Source organism: Acanthochromis polyacanthus, chromosome 3 (genome assembly GCF_021347895.1).
Source record: "Acanthochromis polyacanthus isolate Apoly-LR-REF ecotype Palm Island chromosome 3, KAUST_Apoly_ChrSc, whole genome shotgun sequence".
Lineage (NCBI taxonomy): Eukaryota > Metazoa > Chordata > Actinopteri > Pomacentridae > Acanthochromis > Acanthochromis polyacanthus.
The window spans coordinates 27,010,798-27,033,502 of record NC_067115.1 but is presented as its reverse complement, the minus strand read 5'-3'; the positions used below and the strand labels follow the sequence as shown (position 1 = coordinate 27,033,502).

Here is a 22,705-nt window from a genome sequence, read left to right as displayed (position 1 = left end):
AGTAGCAGCTTTATGGACACAGTAAAATAAACTTGTTTCCATTTAGTAATTTAATTTAATCACAATAAAACTACACATGTCACTCAGGATGGACTTTTCTGGAATTTTTACAGTTAAAATCACTTCAAAAAATTTAAAACGTTTCATGTGTTTTTAGAAAAAAAACATGATTGATAGATGATTAATTGTGTAAAATAAAACAAGAGGATTGAACATCTTCACTCACACAGAAAAATATCAACAGAAATGAAGTAATAACAAATTCTACACAGATGGCATCTGTTGTTTTTTTTAAGACAATTGTAAGACAAACTAAACTGAGCCTAAAGCAGGGGTGTGAAACATGCGGCCCATGGGGCAAAACCGGTCCACCAGAGGGTCCAGTCAGGCCCACAGGACAACTTTACAAAGTGTAAAAATTACAAAGAAGACATCAACTGCAAACTGTAAATCTGTAAAATTCTAAATTATGATAATTTCTAGATCTTGACAAGTTATTTGGATCATACAGCAAAATACTTTTGAGTTCTACATACACTGGTACACTAAGCTTTAATGTGTAAATGATAAAATGAGGCATAATTTTGCTAAAATTTCACTTATCCTTCTTCAGAAATTTCAGTTTGTTCACAGTGTTTTGTGAAAAGATAGCTCCTTAAATGTGAACATTTTCGCAACGTACTTTTTTGCACTAAAGCAAAGGAAAAATTTGGAGTTATTCATTTTATTATTTATAGGTTATTATGTTGTGATTTTACTGGTCTGATCCACTTGAGATCAAATTGGTCTGTGTTGGTCTCTTGAAATAAAATAAGTTTGCCACCCCATCCTAAAGAGTACAAAATTACTGAAATAAAACTGCCATAAAACATAAAATACTTTGAGGAATTCACTATATAAAAAAGCTTCTCTTTCAAGAATATGGACAATTCTAAGTGATCTCAATTTTTTTGAACAGTATTGTATATGTATTACTAAATATTAACATAGTGAGCTTTGTTCCTTTAAATTGGCCTTTATGTTGAAGCAAAAATTAGGTTCACTGCTCCTTTAACATTGTGCCTTAATGTCCACATTTCTTCAGGTTTTCCACTGTAACTCGACCGCCCTTTTCTTCGAGCTTGATCACAGAACAAAGACAAAGAAAGAATGGTCAGTTTAATGACAAAATCATGTTTTACATATTTATTTTGGTAAACAAAAACATAAGTAGAAACTTGGAAAAATGACATTGCAGCGATGCTCATTTGAGAGGGATCAAATGATTCAAGTAGTTAACTTAAAGCAATGGAGTTGGTAGTACTTGTTAACTTAGTTTAGATAAACTTAATTAAATTATGTGTTACCAACTGATTTAACTTGATGCAACAGTTCTGATTCTTTTTACTGCAGCGTGTATTAGTCCAACTATGCAAACAACCAAGTGACAACACTGACTGATTTTATTTTTAGACAGCCTGAACAGATAGTTAGACATTTACTCACAGTATTTTTTAACAATACTTTGATAACAGCACATAACAGTGGTCATACTTACCAGATTTTATTAGCATATAAATATTAACATAGTGAGCTGCTAATGGATCCAAATGGATTTTAGTCTCTATTTAGCATCTATTTAGTCAAAAAACTTATTAATGACCTAAAAACCATTCAACATATCTTTAAAAAGTCGCCCATTGCATCTCATGAAGTTTGTTTCATATTCAAAGTTAGCAATTTAAATGTTTGCATAAAATACAACTAACTGTTTATGAATTGAGGGTGTCACAAGTTACACAGCAAAGGCCTCTGAGTTTTCCTGTATCATAAAAATACGCTTTTATAGTTTTATTTTTATATGAAGGTGTCACTTTCTTTTACAATTGTGATATTTATATATCTATATTTACCAGTAAACTCCTTCACCAGAAGTTCAGTTAAAGTGACCTAAATACTCACCGTGAACATTCATCCTCCTTAAGTGAATTGTCATTATCGGTGGTTTAGGGTAACACTCTAATCCCTTACATCCACTAAACCAGCTCACATACGCTACTTTCGAATCCAAAAGTGACCTTTTACCCTTTGAACTGTGAAACCCTTGATGGATGAGGGGGTGGGGGGGTAACCTGGAGAGGTTCAGTGTCTGGCTGCTGGTGACTGCTTCACAGCAGGTGTTCAGGCCCTCAAACTTCTCCAGTTCCCACTCAGGAGCTGCACAAGCCTCAATCGTCCAAATGAAACACGCCGTATCAGTACACTGTGTTACATACAAGTAATGCATTTTATGCAAATCCTCACATTTGAAGGAGATTTGTATTTTCTGTTTATTTTTAATTCTGGGATAAGGACACTGTTCTCTTTTCCCTTAAGTAACTTTAAGACATAAATAGTGACAATCGGAATTCTGACAAATATATTCTGCATCACTTTGATGCGACTCCAAGCAAAGTTACAAGTTTACATCAAGTGAAACAATCAGGTCCGTGATGTGTTCATGTTGTAGGTGAGGGATTTCTGACACTGACTCATTGTTTTGTGGCACTCATGATGGAATTTTCATTTTTTAAAAATGACTTCCTGTAGATGGCGTCCTCCTGTACGAATGCATTCTTGAAATCTGCTGTTGAGTTTCCTCATTGACCGCTGCAACATCTCAGCTGGGATACTGTGAATTTCATCCTGAATTCTCTGTTTTAACTCATCCAGAGTTCTTGGTCGAGTCGTGAAATATAGCCACAGGTAGATTTCAAGAATGCATTCCTACAGGAGGACGCCATCTACAGGAAGTAATCTTTAAAAAAATGAAAATTCCATCATTGTTTCTTAAATGGCATGTTTTTTAGGTTTCAATTACTATGAATAAAATATTTTTCTTCCATCACTCTTGGTTTTATTGGATTGTTAAAAGGTTCCCGTTTTTTTGTGTCACCCTGTACTTTTTTCTCCCAGAATTAACAGCTCATCATTGTAACTGAAAAATGTGAGCTGTTATTTGCTTGGACTAATTTAACTTTTTAGTAAAAAAAATCTATCCAAACTGTTCCATAAACCTATCAGAGTTTATTGAGTGGTTTCAAGCGCCAAACGTAGAAACAGGTCAGCTCTGTGACTGGACAAACAAGCGTCCAGCAAACACTTGTCTACTCTGATAATCTGTCACTGTAAAATCAACAACTTGTTAGCGCTGGAAGATTTGCTGTGTTGCTTTTCAACTTATCCCTCACTGCCAGGCGACTGTTTTCAGTCCGTGTTGTGTCTTGATTCTCCCTGTTCTGCATCAGAATCTGATGTGTGAGTGTGAGAGGAGGGTTGAAAAGGTCTGCACACGGTCTGTTCATAGCGATGATTAATGGTGCTCATGATTTAACACCTGCTGTTTTAATGTAGCCACTGTAAGAAACTGATCTCAACACGCTTGCGTGAGCGCTGTCCCCATTTTAAATAGCTACCTAAATTTATCAGCTTTGTGTAGGTCAGTCCAACCTGTGCGTGCTGTGAGATTTTTAATAAGATTTGAGCTCTGCATGAAAAAGAAATCCCCACGTGAGCTCTGTTTACTACAAATGACATTTTATCCCACTTTTATGAAGTTTTATGGAAATAGTTGCACAATAGTCCCATAGTTATTCATTAGATTGTGGTTTATTTTCATTTTTTTTGATCAATGTGGAGGTTTAATTATGAACTTCCTGCTTAAAATGAGCTCACCTGTCAGTTCAAAGCTTCAACAACTGCAGTGTTTCAAGATAATAGTGGGAAAAGACCCTGTACATGAGTAAAAATACAAAAAAGCAACGCAAAAATGCTGAACAACAAGTAAGGCTTCACACTTAAGTCAAGGACAGATGAATTAAAGTGCTTCATGTTTCGCTCATATCAATAATTACCACACTGATAGATTATTAATACTGTTGCACTCTGATGTAGCTGTTCGAGGAGGAGATATATCACTTTATATAGTAAGGTATGTTAGCAGACTGGTTCCCAACTAGGAGCAGCAACTGTGAAATCTGACAGGGAGTTCAGCTAGGAACTGCTTTTTATATAAGGTCAAAAGATATAAGGGTTATTTTATAAGCTCAGCAGATATCTTGTGTCATACATTAGCTTTATGTGAAAGCTTAATGTAACTACAGCTGTTTTATTAATGTAATGAAAACGTAGAAAGAGCACGATTTCCCCTAAATTAACTGGAGTAAACCATTTAAATGCTAAAGCAAATTTCAGGTATCCCCAAAGTGTATTTCTGTACGTCACTTGAGTAAATGTGCTCAGGTTGTTTCCACAGCTGCTCCAAAAACCAATTATTTCTAAGTGTCTACGCCACATTAGTGACACGGAGAGTAAAAGTGGGCTTTGAGGGTGACAAAGGCTTTATACTGGTGGCCCCTGTCCTTGATATTGCTGTCAGTTTGCCCTCCACACTGAGCAACTGTTGGCCCACCCCCTCCCGGCTGCATACCACCAATCTGGGGCCCTGTCCAGGAAAAACACTTGTGTCTTCGACGCTTAGAGAGACCACTAATAACTGGAATATTATTATGCAAGACGCTCTGATTCAGCATTGTCCATGGGAGCGAACGTCATCATCTACGCTCGGTTTCGTCCGAATATTCGAAGAAGCCCTTTGAGGCGGAAGGAGCTCGACAGATACGACACAAATCTGCTGCATCTGCAGATGAATGGATGAATTTAGCTTTTTTTAGCTGACTGGCACCAGCTGATGTCGAGTTCTCGTCTCCATCATGTAAGCAGCTGTTTCAGTGAGTGAGCAAAGCATTGAGGACATTCTTGTCTCCACCAGTGTTATTAATTATTATTGCCAACGTTTGCAACTATGCAATACTTGTTATAGAGGCATCAAGTTGAGAGATATATGGCCGACTCGGCCTTCGTGTCACATTGTAAAAAGTTCATCTGGGCTGTAGGTGAAGTAAGGTGATGTTTTTAACCCTTAGATGCATAAGTGGGTCAAAAATGACCCGTTGGAGTGATTTTCTTGTAATATCTTTGTACTCAAAAAATTATTATCATTTCATATTTTAGGCATTCCTCAAAAACATGTTTTTGATATCATTCCATTTAGATTTTTAAGTTACCTTTTATACTTTTTAAGACATTATCATATTTGTATTACTACCCCAAGCTTCCATAAGTGAGTCAAAAATGACCCGCATGCATAGAATCTCCTGGAAACTTGTGATTCTTCACTCTTCAATTGTGGCTGTCAGAAATATATTTACTGTGGACCACACACCATGTCAGAAGTGTCACCAATCAAACTGATGTTTTCCAACACACTTGCACAAAGACTGTGTGTTATTATTGTGCATGATCAGATTAGCCTACGGGCTGCACAGTGGCATGGTGGTTGCAGCTAGAAGATCCCCAGTTCACGTTCTGGCTTTCCTGGGATCTTTCTGCATGGAGTTTGCATGTTCTCCAGGTGCTCCGGCTTCCTCCCATAATCCAAAAGCATGCTGAGATTCATTGGTGATTCTAAAATGTCTGTAGGTGTGAATGTGAGTGTGACTGTTTGTCTCTATTTGTAGCCCTGTGATAGACTGGTGACCTGTCCAGGGTGTCTCTTGCCTTCACCCTAAGTACGCTGGGATAGACTCCAGCCCCCCATGACCCTAATGAGGATTAAGCGGTGTATAGATAATGAATGGCTGGAAATTAGCCTACTTTATAGTTAGCTAACTAAGCTAGCTAACATTACTACATGTATTGTTGGACAGTTGTCAACAAAATGGATGTTGACGTTCTTCTATTGCTGTCCTGTGTAATATTCTTCTTTTTTTAATTATCAAAATGTTCAAAATCTGTTATAAAGTGAAAAATAAACATATTTCAAACGTGAAACAAGAAGGATTTTCATATTTCAATGTGTTTTTATGCCATTTTATTCTTAATCAAAATGACTAAAATTGCATTAGAACACATTGATTCTTATAAGGGTCATTTCTGACCCATTTACGAAAGAGTGTAGGGTCCAATCACTCATGCATCTAAGGGTTGAAAAAATCTCATTTATTTTTCTGCTTTGGTGAAGGCAGTTTACTTTTTTAGATTGCATCAACTTTACAAAAATACACTTTGTTCCTTTAAACTGGTATTTATTTTGAAACAAAAATTAGGTTCACTGCTCCTTTAACATTGTGCTTTAAATGTCCACATTTCTTCAGGTAACTTGACCGCCCTTTTCTTTGTGCGTGATCACAGAGCAAAGACAAAGAAACATGGTAAGTGACAAAATCATGTTTTACATACTTATTTTGGTAAAGGAAATACATAAGTAAATCCTTGGAAACTTGGAAAAATGACATTGCAGCGATGCTCATTTGAAGGAAATCAAATGATTCAAGTAGTTAACTTAAAGCAATGGAGTTGGCAGTACTTGTTAACTTAATTTAGATAAACTTAATTAAATTAAATTATGTGTTACCAATTGAAATAATTCATTCAGCTTGATCCAACAATTCATTTTTTTGTACGGCAGCTTATATTAGTCCAACTGTGTTAAAAACCAAATGATATCACTGACTGATTTTATTTTTAAACTATCTAAGTAGATAATTAGACGTTTACTCACAGTATTTTTTCACAGAAATTCAATGGCAGCACATAACAGCGGTCATACTTAAACATCAACATTCATTTAGATGTATTTCTAACTTTATTTGTACTGCTGTTTACTGTCACTAAATATCAGCCATTTTATTTATAAACATAGTTCAGTTATAATGCATCCATATACTTGAAATATTTTGTATTTGAGTGCTTTTTAAAAAAAAGAATTTGTCACTTTGCATAGCCTCATATTCTATTACCTGTCAATGTCTTTCTTATTTACTTTGTGCACTTTCACAGCATGTTTCCATGATACATTTTCCAGATGATTCCCTTCCATGTGACATTATATATTCTCTTTGTTTGACTATTCCCAACAATTGTTAATGCTTTTGTCTGTATCTGAGAAACATAGTTTCCTTACTGCTTACAGAATATCTTAGCTTCTTATTGTTGCATTGTGCCACTTTTTAAGTACTTTATTTGCACTGCTGTTTACTGTCAACATATAAACCATTTTTATTTTTTCTCAATTTTTAGCATTATTCACGTGTTTTAGCATACTTAAGTCATAATGTATCCATTTATTTCAGATATTTTGTATTTGACTGTTTTCCAGACATTATGTCCTCATATCCTATTGTCTGTCAGATGACATGATGAATTTTCCTAAGTTTCTAAGTTTCCTTTCCATGCTGGCTTTATACTTTGTTTTTCATTGTCTTTGTTTGACTATTCCCCTAGCTGTCTGCCTATTTAATGATTTTATCTGTAGCTGTGAAACATAGTTTGCTTACTTTTTACAAAATAGCTTACTTTATTAATGATAAATGTGCTATTTTACAAACTGTATGTAGCTGCTTGCAAAGATACTGTTACAAAATTCTTTCGAATAAAACTTTAAATGTGATTTAAGGCAGGATAGTAACACACAACAGCAATAAGACGGAATTTACAGTTTATTTACAATGAGAAAATAACCAAATAAAAACCTGAAGGACACTGATACTTTTAAACTGCAAATCTTGAGCTTACATGAGTGAAAAAGGTGAGTTTAATGGAGTGAGCAGAGGAGCTGTTCTTCCAGGTAGGTGCTGAAGAGCAGAAGTTCAAAAAAAAAGTCTGATTGAGTAAGATAGCTGCGTGAGATTGACATCAGAGAAGGCATCATGGGATTTTCCTCGGGACTCCCCCATCTCTCTCTCTCTCCCAACCTCCCTCCCTCTCTCTCCCTCTCTCTCTCTCTCTCTCTCTCTCCATCTCTCCCTCTCTCCCTCTCTCTCCACGCCGTGCGTCCCCCCTCGCCGCTCCAGCCTGCAGAGTTTTCCGTCCTGTGTCAGGATAACATCGTAAACGAGGACCACCTGACGGTAAGACCGGACTAAATGGAAGCAGCGGAGAAAACTCTCACTTACCGAGATGACACCGGACTTCACAGCAAGCTGCTCACGAACGACAAGACGAAGGGGAACGACAGGAAGGGGAAGGACCAGACCACCGAGACGAACAGCGACGAGTCCAACTATGTGGATCTGGACATGAAACCTGAGGGCCCGAAAACGGTGAAAGTGACTTTCACCGGTGAAGGGAACCAGCTGTCTGTGATCAAATGCGACAGCTCGAAGCAGGGGCAGCATGAGATCATTTCAGAGGAGCGGGACCCCGGACCTCCGTCTGCTGAGCCTCCCCTGGAAACTCTGACCAAACTTCCCAACACCGATCAGGACTCAGAGAATGAGAAGCAGCGCCAGGCCGAGCTCGACCCCAGTGACTGCAGTGAACATGTGTGCAGTGAGAGCGATGAGCTCCAGTACACGGACATGTATCTGAACAGCAAGACCGAGTCCGATGACGGCGCCAGCGCGGTGCTGTCCGACCACTGCGGCTCCGACACGGTGGAGGACGAGTCCCACTATATCACCACGCACGAAATCCAGCTGACCGAGCTCGACCACGACGTAGATTACGACCTGGGCCGAGGGACGTGCTGGGATTTCGAAGACGACAACCTGGTCTATTCCTTTGTGGATTACGCCTCTTTTGAAAGCGATGAAACTCAGGAGGGGACTTTGATACTGGAGGGCAGGAGCCAGGCGAAAGTGCAGTCTAATCTTGGTGGAGCAGTTGTCAGCACTGAGCAGGAGGAGAGTGATCTGTGTGACTCGGATAAATGCGCCAGCTCAGATGAAAGTATGTGTAAAAACCACGGCGGAGACCCCAACGCAGGGAAAATTCACTTTTCGATAAAAACATCCTCCAGAGCGGTGAGCGACCCCGTCAGTGTCTTTGACAGCGGCACATGCGGCTATCCAAAACACTTTGGAGACAGGAGCCATGTCTCCTTTGTGAGTTCTGGCGCCAGAGCGGGGCCCCTGTGCGACAGAGCCCAATATTTCATCCCTGCTCCGGGCCGTCAGCACCTTGCAACCAAACTGAGACGGAAAGATATTAATGAGTATTCCAGTGGAGCGTCCAGCTCCATCAGTGAGCTGGACGACGCTGATAAGGAGGTGCGTAATTTAACCGCAAAGTCTTTCCGGAGCTTGGCATGTCCATACTTCGATGCCATTAATCTTAGCACCTCCAGCGAATCGTCTGTGTCGGAATATGGGCTGAATAAATGGTCGGCTTATGTAGACTGGAATTATGGAAACATATCGCGGGGACGTGAGCGCAGCGTAATTGCGCACAAGACTTCCAGCGCAACGTTGGAAATGAGCAAGGCTGTGGACAGTATGAAGCATGGTAAGTCTGGTACCGGCATGAAAGCTCCCCAAACCAAAATGTATGCCCTAAACAGGAGAACAACATCTCAGCAAGCATCATCTTCTAGTAAAAAGATCCAGCTGAAGGATCCTGTTCAGCCTGCGCAGCGTGGAGTCACGTTGAATTTCCGCTGCAATGTTCAATCTCACGAATCAAGCAGGGCTTCCAAATGTTCCAAGAAGGCTCGATCCAATGAGTTTACCGGGACTGTGTTGGCCAGGTCCGGGTGTGAGATGCAGTACCACCACACAGACGGCATGGGGGACACACACAAAAGGGCAATTTTTGCATCCAGTCTGCTGAAAAACGTGATTTCCAAAAAGATGCAGTTTGAGCAGGAGCGAAAAATGGAGAGGGGGGAAATCTGTGACACGTATCCAGCACTGTCACCCTCTTTTCAGACAAAAGATCAAGGAAGAGGGTTGCAAAGGCAAACCTCAGAGTCAGGCTCAGGATTTACTGTTAATTCTGCTGAAGATCAGGGCAGACCCAGTTCCTGCGGGCCTGCAGAGGAGACGAAAGGCAGCAAAGCCCCAGATGATTCAGAAAAGGGCCAAGATGAGCCTCAAAAAGCACCACTTATCCACAGTCAAAGTAGTGCATTTAATTCTTTAAAAGAAGGGCAGGAAGCTGTAAAAGAGGCTGAACCTACGTCTGTGAGTGACACACAGACCACAGCGAAGGAGGGTTTAGACACCAGCAGCATGCTGACAAAACTGCTTTTTGTTCCGAGCTGCCAGCTTCTTTCAAAGGACAGAGATTTTACAGAAGCTGTCACAGTTGCACCTGCTGGCTCGCAGAAATGTGAAAAAGAGTTAAATACGGGCCATGAGGGAAACATAGCAGGTAGAGAAGAAAATGGTAAAGAGGGAAAAACGCCTGAGATTAAAATACGCCTGAGAAGTGTGAAGGAAAATAAAGGCTGTACACTGAATATCGCCAGCCTCTTAACCCCTAAAATAAGTTACAATGTCAACACATTCAGGGCAGCAGATGATGCCAAATGCCATGTGTTGTCTGCAGCAGATAAGGTTCCAAACTTCACAGTTAGAGACATAAGAGACACTAAATGCAAGTTTCAGACACCAATATATCATGTCAGGGATGTGCGTAAACTGGTAAAAAGCTCATATCGCTTTGTTTCTTTGGATAATAGTGATGGTAAATGTACCACAGCGGGTGATAAACTTGAAGAAAAGGCCAAAATGGAGCCAGTCAAACACTTATTACCTTCTCCTATTGTGATTAAATGCAACTCTGTTAAAACAAATGCTAAATCACAGACAACTGCTGCAACACAGAAACAAACAGAGGCAGGGGCCCCATCTGAAGCATCCCAAAGTGATAACACACCTTGTACAGCTGGCAGGGTGCCACCTGTTGCAACCAAGCAGGGACATACTGACCAATCAGAGATCCAAGCAAATCCTGAAGGCAAACACACAAAACAGAGGCAGGAGAAGTTCACCGGTGAGACAGCAGAGAGGAGAAATGAGCCTGTGATACCAAAACAGGATGCACTGGAGAAGCTAAAAGCAGCCGTCAAAACAATGGAGCAGCTTTATGTTTTTGATAGAAATGAGTGGAAGCGTAAAACTCAGGCTCCACACCCCATCGCAGACAGCCACGTGTTGTCACTTATTGCCAGGGAGGAGCAGGGAGGGGAGGAGCTGGAGACGGCTAGCACTGACAGGATTCCTCTAATAAATGCCACAGAAACAGGGAAACCACAGGGAGATAAAAGAACATTGAATATAATACATGTTCCTTATAACAGTGACACCTTTAAAACACAATCGCAACAGGGTAAAACATTCACTAACAAAAGCGTTCTTCATTTTGGCAACAAAGCACATGTTAGCGTCAGTTCGGACAGTAACCTTGTTCCACAAAGCTCTGCACTGCAAACGGCCATGAAAAGCTCTACGACAGCGGTGACTCCACTCTCGGTGAAAATAGAGGCACCGAAGCATGGCCAGGCGGAGCAGGGGAAGGCCAAAGTCAGTCCCACTAACCCCTCTGCCACACAGGGCTGCTCAGACTCTGAGAACTATTTAACCATACCAGGGTTGGGGTATACAAATGAAATCAAACTGCTGAATCCGGAGCCGGTTTCGAAGGAGGGGAACGCAGGTGGGAGCAAAGGACCTGAGCAGAAAAGGTCTCCGTTAATCATGGAGTATCCGGCTGCGACCATCTACCATCACTCAGCGGCAGCATCAGGCCCTCACATACAGCAGCAGGTGTTGTGTTTCTCTCCCACTGTCCCCACTGTGTCGCCTACTCCTTCAGCTGGAGATTCAGTCCCGCAAACCCAACGCAAAATGCTTCTGGACCCCACAACAGGACACTATTACTTAGTGGACACTCCCATGCAGGCCACCACAAAGAGACTGTTTGACCCCGAGACAGGCCAGTATGTGGATGTACCAGTGCCTCATTCACCTGTTGCTCCTGTCACCCCTGTCACCCCCGTGCCTCTCTCTTTGTCTCCCCTGGCACTCAGCCCGGGAGCGTTCGCCCCCGCTTACATGATCTACCCTGGCCTCATCCCCTCACCCACTCTGGCAGCCCAGGCGGTGTTGCCTCAGTCGCCTTGTCACTCGGAGGATGCAGGTGGAGAAAATGTCAAAAAGGCCAGAAGCCCTCGGCCGGAGAGCAGCAGTGCAGAGAATGCGTATTACAGCGCGACGGGAGAAGCTCCACAGGGGACTCTGAAGCTACCTGTGAGTTTGGGACACGTGACCACCAGAGGAAGCGCCGCTAACCACTTGGAGAGGAAGCCAGTCATCAGCATCACAACGCAACAAGGTCCAAGAATCATCGCCCCTCCCTCCTTCGATGGGACGACGATGAGCTTTGTAGTGGAGCATCGGTGACCAAGAGAACATCTCCTCGGACATGTAAGTTCAGCAGAGGAAGCACCGTCCTCTTCACCCCTGCACGTTTTAGTTTCTGTGTTATTCAATGTCTGAACGCATTGTTTTGGAAGCAGACAAAATACATTTATTATTTGTAAAGCAAGCTTGAAACTCGCCTTAGTCCACATCATAGCAAACCATCAGAGAGTAGAAACTGTAACAAGTGTGTACATTTAAATGTTACTTTATCTAAATGATCAATATTTTAAAAATATAAACTACCATTCAAAAGTTTGGGGTCACCCAGGCAATTTCATGTTTTCCATGAAAACTCACAATTTTATTCATGTGCTAACATAACTGCACAAGGCTTTTCTAATCATCAGTTAGCCTTTCAATACCATTAGCTAACACAATGTAGCATTAGAACACAGGAGTGATGGTTGATGGAAATGTTCCTCTAGAATAGTTAGAATAGTCATTTACCACATTAACAATGTCTAGACTGCATTTCTGATAAATGTAATGTTATCTTCATTGTAGAAAACCCCATTTCTTTCAAAAATAAGGACTTTTCTAGGTGACCCCAAACTTTTGAACAGTAGTGTACTTCTAAAGAAGCACAAGCCAAAAAATTTGTTCGACTGAGGATGTGTGTGAGGAAGTTATGGTTGCATATATTCATAAAATACATTCTGATTGTATTTTATTATTTATACGCTATTGTTCAAACGTCTGGGGTCACTTAGAAATGTCCTCATTTTTGAAAGACAAACTGTTTTATTCAATGAAGATATCATTAAATTAATCAGAAATATAATCTAGACATTGTTAATGTGGTAAATGACTATTCTAGCTGGAAACGGCTGATCTTTCATAGAATATCTCCATAGGGGTACAGAGGAACATTTCCAGCAACCATCACTCCTGTGTTCTAATGCTACATTGTGTTAGCTAATGGTGCTGAAAGGCTAATTGATGGTTAGAAAACTCTTGTGCAGTTATGTTAGCACATGGATAAAATTGTGAGTTTTCATGGAAAACATGAAATTGCCTGGGTGACCCCAAACTTTTGAACAGTTGTGTACATACTAGAGATCAAGCAGCTGCCAGCAAAGTCTTTTTCATAAACGTCACTCTCAAAAATATCAGATTCTTGTAATTCTTTGCTGCTTTTGAATTGTTTCCTGGTTTTCAACGTTAGTTCGACAAAACCACTAGAATACTACTCTTATAATAGGCATTTGTCACTATTTTCTGTTATTTTAAAGAGCAAACTATTCATAATCTCAACAAACTAATGCAGCTTTCAGGCTAAATTTTATGAAATTTTGCAGTTATCTTATTACGTTGACAAAAATAGTCTGAGGCGAAATATGCTACCGTGCTCAAGTCTGAGGTCACACAAGACAAGAGAGTAGTCATTGACCACATTAACAATGATTGGACTGTGTTTCTGATTATTTTAATGTTATCTTCATTGAAAAAAATACTTTTCTTTCATAAATAAAGACATTTCTAAGTGACCCCAAACCTTTGAACGGCAGTGTATCTTTAAAATGTGTTTAATCAATTGGATATTACTGAAGGTTGACATTTTGGAATTTTTACAGTTACAGCAGTGAGAATACTGTTACGAGTCACTTTCAGGGAAACAATCTATGCCACGATGAGTTTCATATTCTGAGGTTGCTGATCTTGAAGCTTTACTGCACAACAGCATTACATTCATGAAGCCTGCCTGGTGCTCTTCATGTACCACCTATGCCATTTTTGTGTTGTAAATGTTGCTAAAGCAGCGGTCCAGGCTGACCGCTTCACTGGTGGCACGTCAGTGTTAATAGACATGCAGTAACTCCATGACAGGTAACCCGACTCCACTGAGCTCGGCTGGACTAGCTGGGAGATTGGATTTTCAGCCACGGCCCAGAGCTTTTCTCTGCATTACACATCGTCGGGCTATTTTGATAGTGTGAGACGACTTTGTTTACATGGTTTATTCTCAGGGTTGGTAAGTGTCACAGGAAACTATTCCAGTTAGTGACACCTTACATGAAGTTATTCTTAATTCGTTATAAATGCTTTAATTACTCATATAAGGTTACGGTTTATTAATGTGTTCGTTCCTTGTTTGTCACATTTCATGAAACTTGAATAAGTTGGAACAATATTTCCTTGTGCTACTGTACTAATAATCGGTCCACATAAAATAATTACTTAACCCTCGTGTTGTTCTTACCAAAAAATGCTGTTCCCTTGTCTGAAAAAGTCCAAAAATTTTGAAAAACTTTCCCCAAATTTATAAAAATTTGTAAAATCTTCAGGAAGAAAATTCCTGAAAAGTTTCCCTCAAAAGTTTTATTTTTTAAATACAAAATCCCCAAATTTGACAGCGAAATTCACTGGATTTTTTCTGAATGTTCTTAAACTTCTTTTTGTTTTTCTCCACCAAAAAAATTTCAAAAATTTCCTAAAACTTTTTTGAAAATGTGGAAGTTTTCACTGTGAATATATATATATTTTTCCACATTTTTAAAACTTTAAAATGAGTCAATTTGACCCACAGGATGACAGGAGGGTTAAAGGGAAAATGGCAATAAGGTGTATTCACTGTAATGTTAATCTATTTCTAACTAATAAAAGCGGGAGTGTAATTTCCAACAAATCTGTAATTTACACAGCTGTTATGAAGTTGTTGTCAGATCAATATATTGACAACAGATCAGCTGAAACCAAATGTGACAATAAGTTGAATAGTTAGCATATATTAGTTGGAAAAAAAAAGTGTGCTGTATAGGACATAGCAGAGCCTTAGAGATAGTAAGAGTTGCGACACTCATGCTCTCGCAGCGGGGCGGTCACGTGGTTCATGTAAGCCTGAATAGTTTCAAACAGGCAGCGTTGTCATTTCCTTCTATGGGACTGAGAGCGGCGATATCACGGTAAAAAAGGAATAAAATCACACCTCCAAGTACTTGTTTGATTATTAATTCATTGGAGTATGTATGAAAATGTCAGTTTTACATTTTGAGCCGTAAGGTGACATATTAAAGACACTTTTGGGGTTTTGGAGGGAATGTTTCACATTCGTGTTAGCATGGAAAATCGACTTTTACACAGAAATGTAAGATGATTGAAGATGTTAATTTTTGCCCCGCTGGATTATTGTATTTCCAAACAATGTCTATGTTTCTCTGATTCACTTACCCGTAGTCTGGGAGTTATTGAAAAGCAGAGTAACAACAGTCCATTCAGCAGATAGTGTCCAGCCACTTCTGATGAGGCAGGAGTTGACTCACTATAACCATTTTAAGACATACACAAAATATATATTCAAGAATAACAACTCATTATGCTTTGATGAATGAAATAGTATGTTTTATTGACAATGGGAGAAACAATGAGGGTCTTCGTGTCTTCAGTGAGGGCTCTCGGGATACTGGTGGATAGATAGATACAATAGATATTAATAAATATATATGTTAAATACTTACAAGTATAAGTTTATGCATTATAAAGGGTCTCATATAAAGGACGTAGTCTTGACAATTAAAAGAGGTAGCGATGTAGCTAGGTAGCTTTCAAAGAAGAGCTAACAAGCACATGGCAATGCCTGAAAGTCGGTCATCTGCCAATATTCACAAATACAGATAAATGTATGCACCACAAAGGGCTTCTGATATAATATAAAGACGTTAAAATTAAAAAAAGAGGTAGCGACTCATCAACAATTAATCCGTCAATATATCCCTGGAGATAACTTCACAGCTAACAGCAGAGTCGAGCTAAAAAAAAGTAGCAGAAATTCGGTCGTCTACCAAGATAAAAAATATATATATATAATTATGCTGCGCAAATACAAATAAAGCTCAGCATATGCATCATAAAGAGCCTCTGATAAAATATAGGCAGTTGACAATTCAAAAGAGGTAGGCATTTCATCAACTTACCTCCACATATACTCAACAACCTGCAGTGCAAATGAACGGTAGCTGTCACTGTAGAAGCGGTGCTTGGAACTAAACAAGCCTCCACAACCCGGAAGTAGACCGAAAGAAAGCGTACAACGGCACCCTATGGGAGTGTCGCAACTCTTACTATCTCTAAGGCTCTGGGACATAGTACTGGGAAAATAAAATTAGGCTAAATTTGAGGTAAAATGATATCAAAACATACAGTTCCATTTGTCCTTCGTGATATCTATGACAGTCTTTAAACTCTTGCTTCATGAGTTACAATAATGAAAGTTTATAGCTTTCAGGTCACCTAGCATAAGCTACAGATTTTGTTAGTTTCCATGAGAATTAAATTCAGCCTTACACAGAACAAGAAATACATTTCTATAGTGGAGTTTGTGAATTATCCAGAATAACTGCAAAATTTTCTCTGGACCAAATTTCCAATAAAACATTCAAATGTGCTTAAGTTGTTTTTGTGCCACAAAGCAGGTACATTTTACTGCTACTTGTGTTGAGCTGGCAACACAAACCTTGAATCCATTTAAATAAAATATCTACATTTCCCATGTATCATAGCGGCTTCAGGACATGTAATTTTCACAGTTTAAGCTGTGGGTTGTCAGTGGTAACATCCATTAGCTTCAACTTTAGCTTCACTGCGTCATGCTAATATTAGCATGCTAACATATCCACATATGTCACAGTTCCTAAGTACGCTACAATATGCTAATGTTGTAGTCTAATGAGTGTGTTTCAAGTATATATATTTTGTACGAAAAAACAACTAAAAGGCCACAATAAAACAGTTATAACTTCATGGTACTACAGTGTAGTATGATGTGCAAATAAACAAGTAAACAGTGTAAGGTTGCATGTAAGGTGTTACATGGTGCAGCCCACTCCTCTTTTGATACAATCATATATACACATTTACAACTAGCCACAGTCCATTCTCAGCTAATGTGTCAGAGCAATAATACAGCTGCATGAGCATGAGGGATACATATCAGCTGGGTGCGTGGCAGGCAGGGGCCTAGCATGGGGTTTAGTGATGTGAAGGGAACACAGGATGTGTGCGTGTGCGTGTGCATGTGTGTGCGCGTGTGTGTGTGTGAGGGACATGAGGGGCATGGCTGGGATAGTGATGCAGGAGGAAAAGGTCAGGCAATGTAAAGTATTTGTTGTGCTGATGCAGGGAGAGGACAGCTGCTCAGAGAGATCAGATGCTGCTGCAGCTCCAGCTTGGAAGCAAGTCTACCGGTCTGAGATCGGGTCAACTTTTTATAGCCCCCTCCCCCTCTGCTTCTTCCTAAATGGGGAGATGGAGGTGGAGAGAGCACTGGCGACTTTCATAACTTTTATGTAAACAAATGGAGGGGCATGCCAGTGGCAGGGATTTGGCTGAATCTGGTCACGTGGTTCAAAATTATGAAACCTGCAGACTGAAAATAAACATTTTTCTGTAGTAAACAAGACTAAGCAGCATTTCTCCTCTGAACTGTCACCTTGTTTGCACCCATCTGACTTTCACTCCCATACTATGTCTTCTTTGTCGCCTCCAGATATCTCTGTTGAGGAATCCGCCGTCATTCACTGTAAGTGTCACCCCACCCTGGGATCTACTGCCAGGACAACTTCTGCCGTCATCTCCTGCCCCCGTCCTGTTGTGTTATTTATCCTTACAGCAGACATTACTGTATTCTGTACGCATCGCAGCACTTTGTAGAGTTAGCTCATTCAGCCACTCTCTCTGGCTGATGTTATGAATCGGCTTTGTGATACTTTCCATTCAGCTGCTGTCTAACACTGATCTCTGTTTTAATGCTGTTTGTGCCCTGCAGCATGTCTATTCAAAAGGAAACAAGGCAGGTCTTCTGTTACAGTTCAGTGTTAGTCATTATTGGTCAAGCCACCATTTTGTTAAAATGAGTTTAATGCTACCATGCGTTTAAAGTGAGACTATGTAACTTTTGAGAATAAAAATATCACTGCATCACTCCTACAAAAGAAAAGCAGAATAAGTTAGAAATTAAATGTGACTCTACTAAAGTCAGTACACTCGGAGAATTTGTTTGCAAAATCTCTCTTGATCTTGTATGACCAAAAATGACATCAGTTTTTATCACAGTAGTAAAATCAAAGCCACAGTACCTGACAACGGGTCACTTATTCTGCTGTGTTTGGTCCCATTGCAGTGAGTCACCCCTGCAGCCACTTTATAGTGTCCAAACACAAATCCCCTTATAGCCCAAAAAGCCTTTTTGGAAGATTTTTTCCTGTATCCCATGGAAAACCTTGAGACTGACTTTGGTTTAGCCTAAAGGAGGTTTTGACAAACCATCCACCAACACAGGAGAGCTTATCCTAAAGTCGTTTTCAGCAGAACAGAGGAACTGTTGACCAGGACTAAGGATGAGCTGCCGAGGAAACCATTTGTTGAACCTAAATGAGTTCCTCCATAGCAGTGGCATGGTAGAAGACTTGGAGAAAAATGAGGTTACTCAGGTAGTCATAGAGCCCTTCAGTGGAAGAAAGATGCCACTGGGTGGATGAGATTTACTTGATGGTTAAAGCTCTGGTCACTGTGGGGCTCACTTGATTCATATATTGACACTCCTCAATCCTTGTGCTCCAAATATTGTGGTATCACGTTGCTTAGCCTCCCTAGAAAAGCTTATATCATGTTGCTAGAAAGGAGGCTCTAACCTTAGAGCCATTTTGGTTGTGGAACAGTGGACCAGCTGTTTTATTTTGCAGAAATCCTGAAGGGATCATGAGTTAGCCCACTGAGGCTTTGTGTGTTTTTACCCAGTAGCTTGTGTTAGCTACTGTGAGGTACCAGGGCCCTTTGGTTCTTGTATAAGCGGAGTGAGGTCAATTCCCAAATTCTCAAGAGGTGAAGCATATTCAGGCTTGTGACTCACCTCTAATTCAGTTTGTGATTTTCACAGACAGAATTTTTAGTCTCCTGTGGAGTCAAGTAGTGCCGAGATACAGTTACCCAAGGATTGCATCTCTGCTTTTTGTGGATGAAATGTTTCTGCTGCCATCATGCTTTAACTTCCAGTGCACACTGACATGGTTTATGACCAGTCGTAAAGCAGAAGCAATTAGAGTCTGGGACATGGTTCATGTTGGGTTACTCCTTTGCAGTTTTGAGTGAATTACTGCCCCAAGTGGACGACTCTGGTGTCTTGTTCTGTTCGAGGGCAAAATGGAGGGTGAGGTTTGCAAGCAGATTCGTAGCAGCTGCACAGTTATTGGACTGCTATAGTGAAGAGAAAGCTGAACAATCAGGCTTTATGACTTGCTAGTCGATTTACGCTTCAACCCTTAACATTACCTATTAGCTGTAGGTAACAACTAAAAGAATGAGACCCGAGTGTCCGACATGAGTTTCATTTACATGCTGATGCAAAGAGAGGATGACGAGCTGCAAGGACAGACAGATCTAACTATGAGGAGGTCACAGGGCAGACCCAGAATACTGTGGAGGTATTACATACCCTATCTGGTCTGGGAATGCCTCAGGGTCCTCCAGGAAAATGGAGGATGTGGCCATGAAGAAAGACATGTGGACAAAATGGGATAGACTTTTGTCCCCTGGACTGGCAGTGGAAAATGAATGGATTTCTGTATATCAAACTTCACTATGCTATCACATACTGTTGATTTTTTTATATTAATAAAAATGATGGGATAGACTGGGGATGTTGATGATGATGTCCTTGAAGCACATGGCACCAACTAAGTTGGAAAATAAAGAGGAATTTATGTTCATGGAATTGGTGAAGTCACTGTTTCACAGAAGTTACGTAGTCTCAGTTTAAATCACACAAGTTGATATCTGCTTACAGTAAATAACATATTGTACACAGTTTTCTGATGACAGGGACCATTTGTCTGCACTGAATTTAAAAAAAAAATCTACAGATTAAGGGGTAATGCAGAATCACCTCATGTTTTTCTTTCACTGTAAGTTCAATCAGAAGAGGAAATAAAATGATTGCATTTTAAAAACTATTCTATAGACATCCTAAGCGAATATAAGTAAAATAGTGTACACTACCATTCCAAAGTTTGGGGTCACTTACCAATTTTTGGAAAGAAAATCATTTTTTAAATGAAGATGACATTAAATTAATGAGAAATACAGACATTGTTCATGTGGTAAATGACTATTCTAGCTGGAAACATCTGATTTTTAATGGAATACCTACATAGAGGTACAGAGGAACATTTCCAGCAACCATCACTCCTGTGTTCTAATGGTATATTGTGTTAAGCTAATGGTGTTGAAAGGCTAACTGATGATTAGAAAACCCTTGTGCTAATTATGTTGTACATGTATAAAAGTGTGAGTTTTCATGGAAAACATGTAATTGTGTGGGTGATCCCAAACTTTTGAATGGTAGTGTACATCTGACATTGCAATGTGTCTTACTACGACTTCCAGCAATAGTCTTCTGCATGATGTTATGTTCTTTAGCAGTCAGTCACTCATGTTCTACTTGAAGTATGTATAGCCTCTGAGTCATGACTCACAAAATGCTGCTAATACTTTCACAACTGATATGCTGTATGAGGTGGTGTGTATTTATATTTTCAAGGCAGCTCCTTGGAGTTAGCAGTGAGAAAAGAAGTGAGGAGAAACGCACCATGTGTGTTACTCAGAAGAAACAGAGCTGGGACTCTGGTTTAACGGATACTTAAACTAAGTAGTGTTGGCCCTAATGAGTCGGAGCCAGCTGAGGCATTTAGAGGACAACTTCCTCTATTTGTGTTGGTTCAGTTTACACTTTTGTGTAAAGAGATGGGAGATGATGCGTGTGTGTCTGAATGTGTCTGCGTTTGTGGCTCAGAGTTATGTATGGCATTCAAACATTCTGTGAGTACAACGAGGCGTTATGTTACTTCACTGCAGACAGGAGTACACGGACTGTACATGTGGTTTAGTTGGTGCGTCTTTACACACAGCAATGTCATGATCTCTTTTTTTATGTATCTGTACCTCTTTAGTTTAAATTGCAACAAATTTCTAGCTAATCACATCCAGGCTAGGTATTTTTAAATACCACTTCTTCTTTTTTTCCGATACAGTGAAGATCAGATTTTATTTTCTTTTTTCAGTCCTGTTTCCATTTGAATGTGCAGCGGGGCACCTTGTGTTATTGTGCTTGATTTGACTCAGTTATACCAGCATCCATGTAGAAATACTGCAAACTGTAGATTGCTATTTTTAGCATGTTTCAACACTAAACACCAATTAAAGGTATTTGGAGCTGCTGGTCAGTCTATGTACCTTCATGTAAAATACATATTGTATTGTCTCTGGGACAGCACACTTTATATAAATTGCCCGATGAGCTGATTTCATTCTAAGTGATTCATGCAGTGATCTGGAAGAAATGTTGACTTTTGAAAATGACCTGCTCTTTAGAGTAATTTGATGTTGCAACATTCGATGCTTTTTGAGGTAAAATGTGATTTAAATGTTCTTATTGGTCGAACTTTTAAGATTTTTCAGTTGAATTTGTCCCTGAGTACCTTGAGAGCAGTGCAAATAGAACAACTGATGCTGTTAAATATTGATTTATATAAAAAAAATTCTACACTTTGTTGTACAGATATTACTTTAAGACAAAAACGAGAGCCAAAGAGTTTGCCATAAACAAATAAAAAAGTAAATAGCCAAAGCAACATGGTATGAACAAGTCCAAATGTAGAGTTTTGATAACAAAATAGATATTTTCCTAATTTTACATGATATATTTTAGCTCATTTACATATCATTTTGAAACTCTGTAATATTAAAATAAGAACCATATTATAATTTGTAAGCTCCAGTAAACCAGCTATTCTAATGTTAGGTACAATCATAAAATGAATAAAAAGCCATTCTCACATGCATTTTGTTAGCATCTTGTATGACCTTTATCTGTGAATAATAATGTACTTAATGCACTTGGATTGTCACTCTTTTATCACCAACGACAGCAACGAACGGCTGTAAACTCTGGTGATAGGAGCACTAGGTGGACTTGTTGATTTTGAAATTAACTCATTTTTAATTGTCTCTGGTGAATTTTGCTCAAAGTTGCACTGTAACAGAGATGATATCATGTGTTTAAAACATTCTTTGAGATGTCATTCAAAACAAGAAAATATGGCAGATTTTTTAGGTTAAATGTGAGACTGCATCACTGCTGGATTTTGTGTAAAATAAGAGGGCTCAGGTGAAGTGGTGGTGAGATGGTTTGAGATAAGTGCATACAGTTTGTGACTGTTTAAAGGAAACGGGGCACCTGATTGAAGGAAATGTCCCAATTACCATGAAGTCATCAGTGGCATTGCGTGCCGTCTGTTTTATTCATGAGGTCGACTTTGTGTTGCGTGGTTGCCCCAGAAAAAAAAGGCTGAGGTCGGGATGACAGCCGAGGGATACCTTGAAAGGAGAAGTGAGTGCTGTGTCTGCACTTACAATCTTGAAAGTAAGAAATATGAGTGTAATGTAGACTGACAAGTCTACATATGTCTGCAATAAATTCAAAGTACAAGCTA

General features: G+C 39.7%; 1 protein-coding gene across 1 annotated transcript; it reads left to right on the top strand.

Moving 5' to 3' along the window:
- Nucleotides 1-7,807: 7,807 nt before the first annotated feature.
- Nucleotides 7,808-22,705, top strand: LOC110968447 (uncharacterized protein C4orf54-like). Its single transcript, XM_051946181.1, has 2 exons — nucleotides 7,808-12,227; nucleotides 17,707-22,705. Exon 1 carries the CDS (start codon nucleotides 7,944-7,946, stop codon nucleotides 12,201-12,203), a length of 4,260 nt encoding a protein of 1,419 aa, XP_051802141.1. The 5' UTR covers nucleotides 7,808-7,943; the 3' UTR covers nucleotides 12,204-12,227; nucleotides 17,707-22,705.

Coding starts and splice junctions, on each gene's coding strand:
- LOC110968447 (XM_051946181.1), top strand. CDS start 7,944: ATGGAAGCAGCGGAGAAAACTCTCACTTACCGAGATGACACCGGACTT.